Below are 17,981 nucleotides of genomic sequence, written 5' to 3'. Positions count from 1 at the left end.
AGGAGCATCCCATCCATAAAAGGGTACCGGGGCTGGGCTCATGGGACGCCCGCACGTGGAGGTCATGGGGCTCTGACTGTCCCTGCGCCACCAGAGGCCCCAGGGTGCACCCCGTCCCTGCCCTGTCACCTCCCCCCAGGCTCCTCTCCCCATCCCCGCCCCTCAGCCCGCCTCCTCCCTTGTTTCTCCACACACACCCCCGCCCTACTCTCTCTTCTCCGGCGCTCCGTCCCTTCCTCTGTCTCTTCTCCCACCCGCCTGGCTTTCTCTCTCTCTCTCTGCTCCTTCTTCTTCCTCTCACCCTGTTTTCCACCTGGGCCAGAACCTGGGCCCTTCCCTACCCAGCAAAGGCCACTTGGCCCCACACTAAGCGAAGCTTAGTCCCACCTGAGAGCTCCCCAGGGTTCGTGTGTCATCGGCTCAGCCCCTTGGAGACCTTTGCTTCCCTGGGAGGCTTCTGGGCTGACTGCACTGGCCACAGAGGAAGTGCTGGGTGGGAAGCGCCGTATCTCTAAGGCCTTGGCCTGGAAAGGGCTGTCAGGGCCTCCGGCTTCGTAGGAGCCAGTGCGTCCCACGGCCGCACCCGGATGCTGGCAGCACGCTCGTTTATTAGGCTGAGTTCAGAGAAGGGGTGGGAGGCTGGAGAGGCAGGGCGGGGGCGGGGGGCGCCCAGGAGGGGCGTGGGCGGGGCTGCATCTGGGCCACGCTCCGGGTGCCCACGGGGGTGGCATCACTTCTTGGAGGCCTGCTTCTTCCAGGTGGCTGTCTTCTTATTGCTCTTCCAGGCTTTGTTGAGAGCACGCAGATCCAAATCAGCCTGGATCATTCTAGAAACCAAAGCAGAGAGAAGCAGGCGCTGGGTGACGGGTGGAGAGGGCTGGTCTGCCGGCACCTGGACCTCCCTGGCCTGAGTCGGGGGGAGGGCCCCACCGCCTCGCAGCTGAGGCCCCTGGGTGTTGCTCCGGTCGGGGGTCCTGGTGACACCTGTGACCTTCCTGGTGCTCAGTTTGGCTTTTCTGTCTTCATGAGAAATAAGAGGTTTTCACGCAGAACACGATTTGCTTCACCGTTACCATGGCCAGCGCGCTGGATCTTGAAGGCCTAGGATGTTTCTTGCCAGGAGGCAGCAGGCAGTCTCAGAGCAATGGGCCTGGGCCGTGGGGCTTCGCCGAAAAGTCTGCCAAAGGCCTCCATCTCCACCACCCAGAGCACTGCCGGCAGTACCAGGGAGCCGCCTCCAGGGCCAGCTGGACATCATGCTGATAAAAAAGGCCAGACGTCCCGGATTCCTGGAGGGCCCACACCCGGGGGGGCAATGACCTGCCCAAGGCCACTTGGGCCCACGAGGCCTCTGCGGCCTGTGGTGGAGCCGGGAGACCCTCCATGAGCCACACCCATTCTGCAGACCACAGGAGGGTCCCTGAGCCCTGGGCCGGGGTGGCCACCTACTTCCTCTCGGCTTCGGTGGAGGGCTCCTCCAACTTGTCCCCCAAGGCCAACGAGGAGAGGCTTCCTTGGACGTCCCCTGAGACCGCTTTCTGGGATGAGGTGGGGTCTTCCAGGCTCGGGACGGAGGCTATAACGCTGCAGGGGAGGCAGGGAGGGGAGGGAGCACTCAGTGGAGGCACAGCAGGGGGGAGAGGGGGCCCAGGCCAGCCGCCCTGGCTCTTCGCCAACCCGTCAAGGTTCCGGTTCTGAGAAAAGGGCGCTGGAGCTTCTCCTCCCGAGGTGGATGGAGGGAGGACCCCCTGGGACCCGAGACTCCCTGGAGCTCAGTTTCCCTGGCTTCTGTTTACAGCTGGACCTGCCCTTAACCCTGTGTCTGCCACATCGGGTACACCCAACGCTGACTACTGGAAGTAGGCCAAGGGGGCTCCGCAGGGCAAGCAGAGAGAGGCACAGAGGCCCAACAAGTTGGTCCCCATGTACTGGGTTAAGGGCTGACTGCGTCCCCCCTGATCCTCAGGCTGAAGTCCTAACCGCTGGGACCCCCAGAACGTGACTTCATTTGGAGATGAGGAGTAGAGACGGAGCCACACCAGAGCAGCGTGACCTCTCATCTACCTGGGGCCCTCACAAAGCGGGGAGTGTGGACGCAGACACGCCTGGGGGATGCCTCGTGAGGACAGCCGTGCTGCCCGGCCCGGGAGCCCCCAGGAGCGGGAGTGGGGCGTGAACAGACCCGTCCCTGGTGCCGCGGAGGGAGCGCGGCAGCCACGCCTCCGTCTGGCCTCTGGCCTCCTGAGACTCCGGGTGGCACCTGCTCAGGCCTCTACAGTGCTCACCCCTCAGCGCACCTCAAGGCTCTGCAGCCATCACGGACGATGTGCACTCTCCTCAGAGAGCCCGGCCTCCGGAGGCGGCTCCCTGGTGGGCTCCCCTGGGCTGAGGGCGGATGGCGTGAACGGAGGGGGCCCTCCCTCCTGGCAGCTTCAGGGGAGGGCCTGGCGGGGGCGGGCTTCTCCCTGGCACTGGGCCCCACCCTTCACGGCGCCCTGCTTGCACCGAGCCTGCGGGTGCAGCTGAGGAGGAAAGGCTCCCCATACTGGGCCCGGCCTGCCGCCAGCTGCCCCTCCTTCCACTGGCGCTCCTCCTTCCGATGTAAGCATGCTGTCAAGCGGCACAGCCGGGAAGCGCGGCCCCTCATGGATGGTGGCACTTCACAGTTTACAAGCCTCTGCTTCAGTTTATACGGAACACTACAGTTTACAGAGCCTGGCGAGGATTTCATGGGTGCTTACAGCACTGTGCTCCCTGTTGGAAACGCACTCTTCACAGACAGCTGGTCAGCTGAGAAGGGGTTCTGCCATTTACGAGTGTCTTGTGGTCGACAGAGAGCTTCACAGGGTGCCTGGAACCTTACAGTGTGTGAAGCAGGTTCCTAGCTCCCGGCTCAAGGCCATCTCCAAGTCTGGGTCGAGGGCACATGGAGTTACAGGACGCTCTGGAGTGCACGGGGCGCGTCAGCGTTCACAGCCCCTGTGGCTGGTGGGGCAGGCGGTGCCCGGCGAAGGACTCGCCCTTTCAGACGCCACCTCAGTCTGCACAGTGCTCCCGGGCTTACGGGGCACACGGCAGTTTACGAAGCATGCTGTCATGGCAGAGCACATCACCTCTCAGAGCTTCTTGTTCCCTTGACTCCCTGCTCGACACGGTCCTGGGAGCACGGGGTCCCCTCCCTATGGTAGCGGGCAGGTGGCTGTCTGATGCCGTGTGCGGGGCACTGCCCGGCCCCACCTCTCCTGGCACCTGTCTGCCTTCTCTGCTCCCTATGCCAGTGGAGGGGCTGCAGGTGGGGGTTCTCGCCTGCCAGGCCTCTGTAGGGGGCTCACCTCCTGGAACATCGCCCAGCGGCTGGGCCAGAGCCATGGCTTCACTGTCCTCTCCCCACCGCCCCCTGCCAGGCCCTGTGGGCAGGCCCAGGTGGCAACAACCACAACAGCAGCGGGTGGATCTGTGTCTGCGGCCCTGAGTGTGGGCCAACCTGCCTCCCTGGGCCCACGCCCTCTGAATCCAGGTGGCAGCAGGGCTTCCCTGCTGGCTCAGGCGGTAAAGAACCTGCCTGTGATGCAGGAGAGCCAGGTTCAACCCCTGGGTCAGGAAGACGCCCTTGGAGAAGTGAATGGCAACCCATTCCAGTATTCTTGCCTGGAGAATCCCGTGGACAGATGGCGGCTACAGCCCATGGGGTCGCAAAGAGTCAGACATGCTTAGCAACGAAACCACCACAGACAGAGGTGGCCGGAAAGCAGAGCTCAGTGGGTGCGTCTCCTGAGACTTCCTCTGCTAGTCACATGGCGGGGTCCCCTTGCCCCCACCCAGCCTGCCCCTGTGCCCTGGAAGGGCTGTGGCTCGCCATGTCTTAGGAACTCAGAGCGCCACCAAGGGGAGAGGCGGAGTCAGGCAGAGCAGGAAGGGCCCTGGGTGAGGGATGCCCAGCAGAGGAGTCACAACACGAGTGGGGGTAACCCCGATGGGGAGGCGCCCCCACCCGATCCCTCCACAGCCCCCAGCCACGGAGCTCACCTTGAGGAGGCCTTAGCGCCTGGGGCCTATCAAGGGCTCCACTTCCTCTGGTCTTGCCCCTCAAAGCTGCCTGGGCTACCCTCCTGCTCAGACCACCCCCGCCCCTGGCTGCCAGCCGCACCTGCAGTCTGGGAATCTGATGGCCCAGCCTCCATCACCCCCACCCTGGGGGGTGTCCTTCCTGCCCCGGGTCGTGTCACCACTCTGCCCTGGTCCTCTCTGCAGCCCAGCGTGCCTCTGCCCACGGGCACCCATCGCAGGGCCTGCCAGCAGCACAGCCTGCCGTGGCCACAAGGAGGCCTGCCCGAGCCTCATGAGGGCGGTGGGAAGAGCAGCCGCCAAACACCCAGGTGGCAGCAGCTCAGACTCACGAGGCGCCACCTCCCCAGGACGTCACCCTGCATCCTCCCAGCTGTCCTTCTGACCCAGCTGCTGCCCCCCGGCCCTGGGCTCTCATGACCGTGCCAGCCTGCTGAGCCCTCCTGCGGTGGGGGGCCCCCTTATGCCACTGCCTGAACCCTGCCGCAGAGCCGCAGTGTGTCAGAGAGAAGCCAAGGGGGTGAGGAGAGGGCGGGCGGGCGCAGAGGCGTGCTGAGTACAGGGCTGCCGGGGCCGGAGGCTCACCATCTGCTGGATGTCTGTGGTCTCCAGGCTGGCCCTGGCTCCCAGCTGCGGCTCTGGGACCGGGCCAGGAGCCTTCACTGGGCCCTGCGTAGGTGGCCCTGTCCTGGGGGTCAGAGACGACAGCTGGGGCCATGCCCACAGCGTGCTGCTCCTCCCTTGCCTCCACTCAGCCTGGCTGGCTGTGTGCTGAGGGGCCTGGGGAGGCTCCCTCCTGGGTGGGCCTGTGTGGGAGGAAGGAGCCGCAGCACGGAGCAACCCAGAGGCCTCCTGAGGGAAGGCAGGCTCACCCTGGGGTGCGGCCTGCGGGACTGATGTGGATCGGTTGGTGGGGCATGGAGGGGACGATCTAGTGGCCGGAGGGAGAACGGGACCTGGTGCTATCGGAGTGGAAAGCGGGGGCGGGGGGGGAGGGGTGGCCTTTGAGACCAAACCAGCACTCGCCCCCAGGAGCCCACGAGCTGAGGAAAACAGCCCTTTTCCTCCCTGCTGCAGCAAGTACCCACAGAGCATCTCCGTTCCCCTCTTTTAAAACTGTGAAAAGTAACATAAGATTTATCACCTTAACAGTTGTTCAGTGTACAGTTTAATAGTATGATGTACATAGCATGATGGATGTTCACATTGTTGGGCAACAGATCTCTTGAACTTTTTCATCCTGCAAAGCTGAACCTGTCCCCGTTAAACAAGCCTCCCCGCCCCCGGCCCTTGGCAACCACCACTCAACTCTGTCTCTATGGATCTGACTGCTGTAGGGGCCTCATGTAAGTGCAACCGCACAGTATTTGTGGTGTGTCTGGCTTATTTCACAAAGAAATAAGCGTCCCAGTTCATCCATGTTGCAGCAGGAGTCAGAACTTCCTTCCTTTTTAAGGCTGAATAATAGTCCACTGTGTGGACAGACCACACTTTGCTCATCCACTCATCCATCGATCGGGCGGCCTCTCCAATGCGTAGTGCACTTCACTCCCTTTTACGCCAGTTTCCGGCCCTATGGGTGAGCAACAGTAGTGCAGACCCAGGTCTTGTCCACCTCCAAATCCCTAGGGCCAAGCGCAAGGCTGGGCAAGCGGCAGCTGATTAGAAACTGACCAAGTGGCCTGACGTTCAGGCTGCAAAGAGGTGGCCTCTGGAGAGAGGGCTCTCCCATCACTGGAGGCGTGCAGAGGTGGCTGATGATCAGCAGACATCCTGTATGCCAGCCTCTTCTTGCTCTGACCCGGCCTCTGATGCCTTGGGACAAAATCAGCCCTCGGTCTTCATTCAACAGACATTTCCCAAGGGCCTCCTTTGTGCTGGGCCCTGAGAAGAGGATGTGAAGACAAGAAAGCGGGGATCCAGGGCTGGCGGGGCAGGGCTCCCAGCCCTCCGATGGCTTCACACATGCCGAGACCTGCAGCCACTTCCCACCCACTGCCTGGGCCTCACGGAAGGGCCGGCCTCAGGCGGCCCTGCCCCCCAGGGCTGTAGGAGCCTGGGGCCTTCCCGGGAGCCCTGCAGCACCCCCTCACTGGCCATGCCCTGAGCACCCCCACTCTCATGCTGTTTGTCACAGTCAGCCTCTGAGAGGACCCAGCCCCAGCCATGGTCTGACTGCAAGACACGAGAGACCCCAGGCAAGAACCACCGGGCTGAGCCCAGTCAGAGACAATAACCAACGATTCTCTGGCTTCACACAGCTAAGCTGGGGTGATTTGTTTCGCAGATACAGACAGTAGGAACTGTTGTTATGGCAACATCTTCTGGTAGAGATTCCATTCCCTTTGCCCCTGAGTGCTTTAAAACTGTCAACGTTAACAGGCCTTTTGAGAATTAGGAGGCGTCCTACTGGTTTATAATATTTTCAGGAATCTGCCCCTTTCCAACTGCAAGAACCCGGACTGTGTGCATGTTGCGGGGGGCGGGGGGGTCAGGCGGGAGTGGGGCTGTGTGTGAGTACGCACACATGAGCGCACACCTGTATGACTTCCCCATCATTTCTCAAAAAGTGTTGTAAACATGACATCGGTTCCCTTCAGAGCCCTTGAACATAGCGAAGCAGGGACCTGGCACTCATTTCAGCACTAACAGCAGCACCGGGCAGTCGCTCGCAGCCTCTCAGGAGATGCTGGGGAGCGTCTGGCCGCCGCTGTCCAGGACAGGGCGCAGCGCGCTTCCCCTCACCTTCCCACTTGACAGACACACAAGCAGAGGCCCAGGGAGCCTGAGCGCTTGGCCCAGATCGCACAGAGAGGTGGTCTTTCTCCTGCCTCCCCCGCTCCTATCTTAGGCGTACGCAATGTTTCCCTCTGTAGCTCATCCTTTTGAGGACGGCTATCCCTTGTGTAACAGTCTTTGGCAGCTCCAACACCCCTCAGTGGAGGGCCGGCCTTCTGAGCATTTCTGAAAGTGCCTCCGCCCATGGCTTGGCTCATCTTCTGTTTGGCCCCTCCAGCCGTGTCTCCCCTCCTCCTTCGGTCTCGGCGTATTTTCACTTAGACCTCGCAGCCCCTCTGCCTCCATCTTCCCTTCACCTGGGATTCCCGATGAGCTTGTCTCCAAGGACCTCCAAGCCCCCCACTTTGAGTTTCAGCCACAACGTTCCTCTCCACACCGTCAGCGTCTGCCCTTCCACAGGCTCCTCCAGCTCCTGCCTTCCCCACTAAGCATTCCAGGATTCTGGGGTCGCGGCCTGACCTCCAGGTCCCTCCAGGAGTGGATTTCTCCCCAGACCTCTTTAGGGTCAGGCAGACATTCTGATAAAGCCCAAACTCAGCGCCCTGGGGAGACACTGGCGTCAGGACTCCTAGAAAACTGAGAGCCTGGTAGGAGGTGCGGGCTACTGGACTCAGCACGTTGGGGGCGCAGTCAGAGGCAGGCCCGTGATGGCGGGCAGGCAATGCTTCTTAGGCAGGTGCTGCCCGAGAGCACTCAAGAATCCGTGCAGACTCCCAATACCATTGTCAGCAGCGTCATAACCCCAGGCTTGTCCCTGGACCAGGCGATACCCTCTTGCCACCGAGACACCTGCCTTTGTTTGTTCCTCCCGCGCCAAGGGGGGCCCAGGCACCTCCCACAGCGCCAGCCCCTCCCCCCCAGCCACCCTGCCCTGCGCCCAACCCTTACCCCACACGTTTCATGCTTTACCTGAATTTGTAGTTCTCAGGCAGGAAGTAGCCCATCTTGCAGTCCTGTCGAGCCTGGAAGATCTGTTTCAGCAGATTCTGCCTGCTGAATCCATAGCCGTTCAAAACGCAGCCCCCAAAAAGTAGCTTTCCCCCAGCGAACATCTGTTGACACACAAGAAGGACACAGTGCAAGCTGCCCTCGGCACTAAATCTCAGGATGGGCCGCTGGCTCTCAGGGCCTGTTCCCGGATCCGAGCCTCCCTTTGGCGGCTCCAGGGAAGGGTGTGCTCTTGCCCAAGTGCCCCAGTGAGTGTGGCTGAGCCTGTTCCCTAGCCAGACCTCTGGGTCAGAGGGCGGCCTCACCGTCCCAGCCTTTGCTCCCTGCAGGCCTGACCGGCTAAAACGCCCCTTCGCAGAGCCCTGGGGCGAGAAAGTGTCTTTCTTCTCAGAGGCCCCTGACCTGTTCTGCCTCTAAGCCACTTATCCCGTATAGCTGATCATCTGGTCCTGGCGGTCGGGGGCCCCCTGAGGGCAGGAAACAGTTTCTCCTACTGTTCTCTGAACCCCTAACCCTGTGTATGTCAGTCTCAACAAGAGAGGCCTGTCTGAGGTTTCTGTGCAAGGGTACCTGTTTGTTGCAGCCCAAACCAACAAGGAAACAGCAAACATTCAACAGAAGGAACACAGTAGAGAAATAGAGAGATTCTTGTGCTGCAGGTAAAAATCATAATTAAAAAGCAGGATCTCAAAGTCAGAACATTCTTGGACAGGCCAGATACCAAAATGAGAGCAGGGTGTGCCCCAGGGCTCCCCTCAGCGCCGGTGCTGGCAGGCACCCAGTGCGAACAATGAGGCCATCTGGGGGAGATGATAGAGTGATTCTTTTTCTAAACTGCATTTTCCAAAATCTCTACAACGAATATACATGCTTATAAGATATCCCGTATTTAGAAAAACAGTACTTAAAAGTAAACAGGTGAAGAGGATTTGTTTCTTTGGGTGAAGCACCCCCTGCCCCTTAGCCTCCTGGGATGGGGACATGTGGGGTCAGCCTGGGGTGGGGGGCTGGGTTCGGGGGACGAGGGTCCAGGCTGCAGCCCCAGCTCAATGTGCTGGGGGCCTCTCGGTCTGTGCTGCTCTCTGGGCCTTGGCCTGGCCCCTACGCCTGCGATTCTGCGAGGGTAGCGGCTGCAGAGGCCAGGGTGGTGGGCAGCGGGCGGCCCTGGGCCCTGGCTCACCAGAATCATGCCCTGCATCACAGCGTACTTCTTCACCAGCAGGGGCGGGTCCCTCTGCAGCGGGCCATCCAGGTCGTAGCGCAGCAGGCGATAGGGGTCGTGCCGGCACTGCCGAGAGAGAAAGCAGTGCCTGTCGCCCCCATGCCAAGGAGATGCACTGGGATTCCCATGTTCTCAGCCAAGTTGGGCTCCCCCGAGCCACGAACCACAGCCCCCCTCTAACTCCTGCCCAAGGGCCCTTGAGCCCCTGCTGTGACCGTCCCTTGACCCCTCCCTTGACCATCCCCAGAGGATGTCTTGGGTCCATTCAGGGCCCTCTACTGGTGAAGGTCATTGCAAACATGACTGCTCACACCATGTGACATCCACGAGCCAGCCTCCTGGGGTCTGCAGGATTTGTTTCTCTCCTTTACCTGGGAGAAGCCCTGCAGAGATCTGCAGGTGGGTCCTGTTCCTGGGGGTCCCCCTTTCCAGGACTCCTCCTCGCTCTATCTATGCCGGCTGGCTGCCTCTCTGAACACTCCCCGTCACCCAGTCCAGCCAGAACCTGAACTGAACGTATACTTCTGGGTACAGCCTGGTCAGTCCAGAGTAAAGCTGGTCTCTCTCCTCTCCTCCTTGGATGCCACAGATCCATTGATATGACTGCTGTGTAATGTGATGTCTTCTGATTTTATCTGTCTTTTGTTCCAGGTGCCCCTAGCTATCCTGTCTGCCCTTTCAGTTTAAAATGTGAAACCGCACCCAGGATCCTAACTATCAGAGCAGAGGAACATCAGGGAACATTTCTGCCTTAACCGAAGAGCCTAGAATGGTGGAGCCAGAGTCCCCGTGAGATCCAACACCACCCCAGGCCTGTCCTCTGTCCTTAAATCCCGCCGCTCACTCCTGCACTGCTTCACTCACCTCGAGCCAGACCTGTACCATTCACACTGCCCACACTGGGCCACCACACCTTCCTGGACTTCCAGACAATTATTCGTGAACAACGAATAGCCCTGAGATAAACTAAAGTCAATGCTAATCTCCCACATGGCCAGGGATGATACCCATACATGGGCAGATGCAGAGCAGGTACTCGGTAATAATGCTCATGGGATCTAACGAAACTGGAGCTGGCTCCAGAAGATACACGTGGCTTTCATGTACGAGCCCCATAGGAAGTCTTCTGGCATCTGATCAGAAAGGTTCCACTGCCAAGCCCTGAGCCCTGGCTGGCGTGTAGACCCGAGGGGGGACACTCAGGGGTCAGGGAGGTGGCACCCCAGGGAAGAGGGCTGGAGGGGCATCCCCAGGGCATACGTGGAAACTTAGCATCCGGGTTGCAGCTGGAGGAAGAGAGGGCCCAGGGCACCAAGGCTCTGCAGGCAGTCAGCAGGAGGACGTGGAGCACTTGTGCTCACACGTGCTCACACCTGGGCCCTCTGCTCCCCATGGTCTGAGGATGAGGTCACCCTGTGGAGCGTGCCAACCCTGCCGGGAACAGCCAAGACTTGGGAACAACTCTGCAGAAAGGGGTGGGTGGATTCCAGGCACGCCTGACTGACGGGCCCCTGGGACTTCAAGCACAGTGAGCTGGAACCCGGCGCAGCCACTCCCTACCCACCTTCGCACAGGCCGCTGCCTCCACTGGGAACGCTCACCCCCCAGCAAAAGCCTCTCTTCCTGGGAGCCATGGGATGACCCTGGGGCGGGCGGCCCTGTTCTGGGATCCTACAGGCCCTGTCCTCTCACGGCCCTCGCCAGGGCTGCCGCGAGTGACCCCCTGGGCGCAGGACCCACACTGGGGTGCTCGGCCACGAACGCTCCAGAGCCCTGAGGGTCCCAGGGCGGGCACGGCTCCTCTAAACGGTCTACTGCGTGGCCACCACGTGCAGCTTGTGGCCCGGAAAACCGGCGGCCTGATGGGCCTCAAGGTCAGAACAGGCCCCCACCTCAAGCGGTGACATTCCTTGGGGACAGCAGGATGAGTGGGAGAGGGTAGGAAGAGCATGTTCGAAGGCCCAGGGGAAAGGCGAGGGAACAGGGCCCCTGGGCGCTTAGTCAGAGGCCCAGCCCACCGCAGCCCCGGGGGCGTCCCCTCCACCTGCCTCCTGGGCCTGCACGGGACTCACCTGGATGCAGGGAGAGGCGCGGCCCTGCTGCCGGTGGCTGTAGAGCATGTCCAGCAGCCACTGGAGCTGCCCTGACCTGGTGGGGTTCTGGCCCGACACGACCCCAAACACCAGCACCTGGCTGGGGTCTCGGGGCGCTGACAGGAAGCGCTCCAGCTCCACGTCGGACACCAGGGGCGCCCGCACCAAGCACCTGCAGCCAGCCCGGATGTCCTCTTTGCTAATGAGCTTCCGCAGCACCAGGGGGCAGTCGGAGAGTGAGGCCGCCCACCTGGTGGGGCTGCGAACCTCTCCGGCCTTCGCTCTGCCAGGAAGAACAAGCAGGTGGCACTCAGTGGGCGGGGCGCAGGCTCCAGCAGCCCAGTCCCAGATCCAGGTGGACAAAGGCCACGTGGCCGCAGAGCTGGAGTCGAGATCCAGGCAGTTCTAGCCTGGCCTCCACCACTACTGTGCAGCTCTGCCTTCAAGGGGGCCCCTGACCTCTCTGTGCCTCAGTTTCCTCTGGTGCAAAGCGGTATTCACAAGGGAATCCATCCATCCAACAGACTCTAGAATCATCCTGAACACCTTTCTTTCTCACACATCTCATGTCCCATCCAGTCTATCAGCAAGCTTGTCCACTCTACTTTCAAAACAAATTGAGGATGCGACCCCTTTCCCTGCCCACACTTCTAGGAACACACCTAAACCTTCAACTGCTCTTGCGTGGCTGCCTGCACGTGCCTCCTAATGGGTCTTTCAATTATCCTGTTATAACCAGGTGGCTCAGCTGGTAAAGAATCCACCTGCAATGCGGGAGCCCTGGGTTCGATCCCTGGGTTGGGAAGATCCCCTGGAAAAGGGAAAGGCTGCCCACTCCAGTATTCTGGCCTGGACAATTCCATGGACTCTATTATAATCCATGGGGTCGCAAAGAGTTGGATACGACTGAGTGACTTTCACTTCGCTTCTTAACCAAGTCACACCCAGACATGGACAACTTATGATTATCAAAGGGGAAAAGAGTGTCGAGGGATAAATTAGGAGCTTGGGATGAACATATACACACTACTGTACATAAAATGGGGCTTCCCAGGTGGCCCAGTGGTAAAGAATCTGCCTGTCGACACAGATTCATGGGTTCAGTCCCTGGGCTGGGAGGATCCCCTGGAGGAGGAAATGGCAACCCACTCCAGGATTCTTGCCTGGAAAATTCCATGCACAGCAGAGCCCGGTGGGTTACAGTTCATGGGGTTACAAAGAGCGACTGCACATGCGTGTACATACACAAGATAAACAACAAGGACCTATTCTATAGCACTGGAAACTCTACTCGGTATTTTGCAATAACCTGTAATTCTGTAATATTTTTTAAGGAAACTAACCTGAAAAGGTGTGTGTGTGTTTGTTGTACGCCTGAAAGGTTATTAATCAACTGTGCTGTTGTATTTAGTCACTAGATCGTATCTCTTTGTGACTGCATGGACTATAGCCCAACCAGATTCCTCTGTGCGTGGGATTTCCCAGGCAAGAATATTGGAGTGGGTTACCATTTCTTCCTCCAGGGGATCTTCTTGACCCAGAGATTGAATCCTCATCTCCTGCACTGGCAGGTGGATTCTTAACCACTGAGCCAGCAGGGAAGCCCATTAATCTATTACACTCTAATTAAAAAATTTTTAAGAGCCAAGTCACACCATGTCACTGCTCTCTTCCAGCTCCCATCTGCACAGGATAAAAGCCAAAGTCCCTGTGATGCCCTCCCAGCCTGTGCTTGATCCGGCTCCTTTCTCAGCCCCTTATTCTCCTCCAACATTCTCACCTTTGCTCGCTGCACCAGCCGCTCTGGCCTTGCCTCACCCTCCAACCTCAGGGCCTTTGCTCCTGCCGCTCCTGCTGCCTACTTGGCTTCACCCCCAGACACTCCCCTTCTCACCTTCTTCATGTCTCTGTGCAAATGTCACCTTCTCAGCAACACCTTCTCTGACCGTCCTGTTAGGAATTGCGTCCTTCCACCACCAACAAATGTCCCCTGGCCTTGCCTATTTTCCTTAGCACTGCTCACAATCCAAAACGATACACATTTTGCCTATTTATTTTGGTTATTTCTCCATCCCAACAGAACAAAAATTATGTGAAGCCATGAGTTTGGAGAGTTCTACTCAACAGGATAATAGTAAAGATTCAATTGTTGCTCTTCAGTGGCTAAGCTGTTTCTGACTCTTGTGACCCCATAGACTACAGCACACCAGGCTCCCAAGTCCTTCACTATCTCCCATAGTTTGCTCACATTCATGTCCATTGAATCGGTGATACCATCCAACCATCTCATCCTCTGTCATCCCTTTCTCCATTGGCCTTCAATCTTCCCTAGCATCATGGTCTTTTCCAATGACTTGGCCTTTTGCATCAGGTGGCCAAAGTATTGAAGCTTCAGCTTCAACATCAGTCCTTCCAATGAATATTCTGGGTTGATTTCCCTTAGGATTGGCTAGTTTGATCTCGTGGCAGTCCAAGAGACTCTCAAAAGTCTTCTCCAGCACCATAATTCAAAAAAATCAATTCGTAGGCACTCAGTCTTCTTTATGGCTCAACACTCACATCTGTACACGATTACTGGAGAAACCATAGCTTTGACTAGACGGACCATTGTCAGCTAAGTAATGTGCTGCTTTCTAATATGCTGTCTAGGCTGGTCATTGCTTTTCTCCCAAGGAGCAAGCGTCTTTTAATTTCATGGCCGCAGTCGCCATCTGCAGTGATTTTGGAGCCCAAGGAAATGAAATCTGTCATGTTTCCATTGTTTCCCCATCGATTTGCCATGATGAGACCGGATGCCACGATCTTAAGTTTTCTGAATGCTGAGTTTTAAGCCAACTTTTTCACTCTCCTCTTTCACCCTCATTAAGAGGCTCTGTAGTTCCTCTCCACTTTCTGCCATTAGAGTGGTATCATCTACATAACTGAGGCTGTTGATATTTTTTCCCAGCAATCTTAATTCAAGCTTGTGATTTATCCAGCATAGCATTTCACATGATGTACTGTGCATAGAAGTTACATAAGCAAGGTGACGACATACAGCTTGTTGCACTCCTTTCCCAATTTGGAACCACTCAGTTGTTCCATGTCTGTTTCTACCTGGTGCTTCTTGACCCACATAGAGGTTTCTCAGGAGACAGGTAAGGTGGTCTGGTATTCTCAACTCTTAAAGAATTTTCTGCGGTTTGCAGTGATCCACACAATCAAAGGCGTTAACAATAGTCAATGAAGCAGAAGTAGATGTTGTTCTGGAATTCTCTTGCTTTATGATTCAACAAATGCTGGTAATTTGAACTCCGGTTCCTCTGCCTTTTCTAAACCCAGCTTGTACATCTGGAATTTCTCAGCTCACATACTGTGGAAGCCTAGCTTGAAGGATTTTGAGCATAATCTTGTTAGCGTGTAGAATGCGAGCAACTGTATGACAGTTTGCACATCCTTTGGCATTGCCCCTCTTTGGGACTGGAATGAAAACAGATCCTCGTAAAATGAAATGGACAGTCTCTGTGGACCTACAGGAGCTAGCAGACATGTACACACTCTGTGACAGCAACTTCACATCCAGCAATGTCCCAGCCAGAAAGAAGGACATATGCAAACACCGGCATGGTCTGTCATTACCCAAACGGTAAGCAACTAAATATTCGTCAACATTAGGATGTACAAAATTTTTAGTGTAATCCTACAATAGATTATTATATAGCAATGAAAAGAGGCAGAATTTTGCCACACAGAACAACACGGATAAACCTCACAGTATAACATTGAGCAAAAGAGGCCAGACCCAAAAGGATACATACTGAACGGTTCTGTTGAAATAAGTTAAGAAATAAACACTAAAGGGAAATTCTATTTCTTGGGGCTGATGGGGTATGCTCACTTACAGATACACACTGAGCTATACACTTAGGATTTTTTTTCATTTTTCTGTATTTTATAAAAATTTTTAAAGCATATGAGATACCTTGATCCTATGCATTCTTCTAAGTTTTCTTGAAACCTCATGAATCAGATGCTGTCACTTCCTGCCTCACAGATGCTGTCACTTCCTGCCTCACAGTTGCGGAACGGCTTCCTCTGAGGCTCACGGGTCTGCCTGGCCTGGCTCCTGCCTGCCTTTCTGTGCTGACTTTGTGTCCCTCTCCCACCTTCCTCACGATTCTCCACCCTGGTCTCCTCTCTTTCCCTCACTCACACCAGACTCGTTCTTGTCTCAAGGTCCCTGTGCTTGTTTCGTCCTCTGCCTCATGTTCCTTCCCCATCCTTGTTTCTAATCCTTCAGGCCTCTATTAACATATCTCTTCAGAACTGCTTCCCCGACTGTCTACCTAGGGGAACACATCCCACCCCCTTCCCAGTCACTCTCCATGGTTGGGGTTGCCTGGCCTTTTACCAGATGGTAAACATCCTAGTCTTTGCAGCGCCGGTGGTCTCAGTTACAGTGACACACCATTTTTGTCCTCGCAGGAAAGCGACTACAGACCACAGATGAATGAGTGGGCGTGGGCATGTCCCAATAAAACCTTACTCATGGGTCCTAACATTGGAATTTCCTATCATTTCACATGTCACAAAAAACTCTTTTGATTTTTTTCCTCCTAAGCATTTAAAAACATAAAAATGACTCTTCACTAGCCCATAAACACAGCAGGCAGTGGGGGCCAGACTTCAGCCCTGGCCGTAGCTTGCCAGCCTATGCTCTAACCCTTTCTATTTTCTTCCCAGGCTTTATCCCCATCTAAGATATTTTAGCTGTTCACAGGTCTCTCTTCTATCTTTTCCCCCTCGGGTTTGTCCACCGTTGTGAGCCTCCTACCCCTCTTAGCATCTGACACATGAAGCCCACCTGCGTGGAGCCACAGCCTTGGTGTGGAACTTGCTGGGTTTCTTCTGCGTGGGGCTCACAGGAGCCGACTCAGGCTCTTCCTTTGAAGGCCCTTCAATCAAGGACTCGGGTCGCGCTGACTGCGACCGTAGCAAGAGCGTATCTCCGGAGTACAGACTCAGCTTGGTGCTGCGCTCGGGGAAGAGCCCGGACTTCAGTCTGGTCCGACTGCCTTCCGCCTCTTCCTTTACTGGGTATTTGATGGTGAACAGGCCTGCGGACAGAGGACCCTGGGGTTGCTCCCCTGGCCACCGTGCCTTCTCTGAGGCCGCACGCTCGCCGCTCCTCTCCGGCCTGCACTCCCTGGAGTCTGATGCAGGACTGCCCCCACTACTGTTGTCTGGCCCAGTGCTCCCACCCCAGTGCGGGGGGCGGGCCACTCAGAGCCGGCCGAATGGAGGAACACATCACCTCGATTCTGGCCCTCTGTCAAGAACCCAGCTCTGATCCCTCCTGCCCCGTGGGCCTGTGTTTCGCTCAGCTTTGAGTTCTTACAGTGCTCAGTGTAGAGGCTGGGTGCCCAACATGTCCCCCTGGCCCCGGCGCCTCCAGCTCTGTTCTTTGCTGTACTGACTGTCTTTTGTTTTCTCTACTAGACTGGCCAGAGACCTCCCATTTCTTCATTCACTTACCAAACGCTTCCTCAATGTCGGGCATAAAGATGATCCCGCACAGGGCTCCCTGCCTCTGGGAGCTCCAAGCAGGAGTTGGGGACAGGGGTGGGAAAGCAAAGAAATATTCATAATGCTAGGTGGGAAGACTTATAATTAGAGCGTGGACAAAGTGCTGTGGGAGCCCAGAGGAGTGTGTGACAGTCTGCTAGAAGGCACAGGAAGGCTTTCCAGAGGCAGGGTGTAGCTGAACTGAGTATCTAGCAACAAGGAGCAACTCCCCAGGGAGGCTGTGGGGGGCACCACAGCCCTTGTGTGCCCAGCCAGGGGATGGCATGGGGTGGCAGAATCAGTGTTTCTTGATACCCAGGCCCATGAGCAGTGAGGAAGAGAGCTCAGACGTGGGAGGGGTCTCGAGGCCAGCCAGCCCTGGAGACTCCATAGGCCTGATAGGGTCAGCCTGGTGACTTGGCTGTTTTCCTCTCTTCTACCAAGACCTTCAACAAGGGGAACAGGGGGTGCACTTGGATGATGGATGATATGGGAGATGGAGCCAAAAAGTGAATCCTGTGTGGGTGGGTGTGAGGACAGAGAGAGCAACAGAAAGACCAAGAGAAACCCGGGAAAAAAGCAATCACGTGGAGACATAAAGACGCACAGAGACCTCTCAGAAGCTGAGGTTGGCAAAGGCTGCCATTATCAGCTCAGCGGCCCTGAGGAAGCTCCTTCCCCACTCTGAGCCTCGTCGTCCCATCACTAACGGGGAATCCTGCTGCGCCATCTCCCTGGGGTGGTGAAGAGCTGTCCTTGGGGGTGACCTGAAGGTGGCCCAGGATCTGGGAAGCCCTGGGACAGGACTGCAGCCCCGTTTCTGCCTCCCTACCTGCTGCCAGCAGGATGGAGTTCATGAACTGGGACACTGTCTTCTGAAACCGCCTCTTGATCTCTGCCAGGGCCCGGCTCATCTTAGATATCTTTTCGTCCATGATGCTGATTCTGCGGGTTATCTAGGGAGAGGCCGAGGGAAGGGCATCAGCAGCAGCCCCACCGGGAGCCGTCTGCCCGGTCCAGTGACCACAGGCATGGCCCGGCACAGAGGATGTGCTGTCCTTGCAGGGGACCCACCTTGTCCCCTCAGCCCAGCGAATTCCTGCAAGCTGACTCAACCTGCCTCAAATGTCCCCCTCCCCCAGGGATGCTGGTTGCTCTGGGCAGAACTGTTCCTTGCCTTGGACCCCCACTGTGCTCTCTATGGGGTAAGACAGAGATTAGGTAGCCCTTTGTGATCAGCTGCGTGGGAACCTGTCTCCCCAGCCAGACTCCAACCTCCTGGAGGACAAGCATCGGCTCTTGGTCTCCCA

General features: G+C 57.1%; 1 protein-coding gene across 1 annotated transcript in view; it reads right to left on the bottom strand.

Annotated features, from left to right (window-relative positions):
* Nucleotides 1-730: 730 nt before the first annotated feature.
* The window catches only part of C1H3orf20 (chromosome 1 C3orf20 homolog), a 49,718-nt gene continuing 32,467 nt past the window's right edge, over nt 731-17,981 (bottom strand). The window contains exons 9-15 of the mRNA XM_052647525.1: nt 17,504-17,627; nt 15,971-16,223; nt 11,107-11,410; nt 8,993-9,100; nt 7,774-7,916; nt 1,450-1,584; nt 731-827 (exon numbers count right to left, since the gene is read on the bottom strand). Coding sequence (XP_052503485.1) covers nt 731-827; nt 1,450-1,584; nt 7,774-7,916; nt 8,993-9,100; nt 11,107-11,410; nt 15,971-16,223; nt 17,504-17,627 — 1,164 coding nt within the window. The remainder of the gene's footprint in view (nt 828-1,449; nt 1,585-7,773; nt 7,917-8,992; nt 9,101-11,106; nt 11,411-15,970; nt 16,224-17,503; nt 17,628-17,981) is intronic.

This window comes from Budorcas taxicolor, chromosome 1 (genome assembly GCF_023091745.1).
Source record: "Budorcas taxicolor isolate Tak-1 chromosome 1, Takin1.1, whole genome shotgun sequence".
Lineage (NCBI taxonomy): Eukaryota > Metazoa > Chordata > Mammalia > Artiodactyla > Bovidae > Budorcas > Budorcas taxicolor.
Note: the sequence above shows the minus strand (reverse complement) of the source record. Positions and strands in the feature narration are given on the sequence as shown.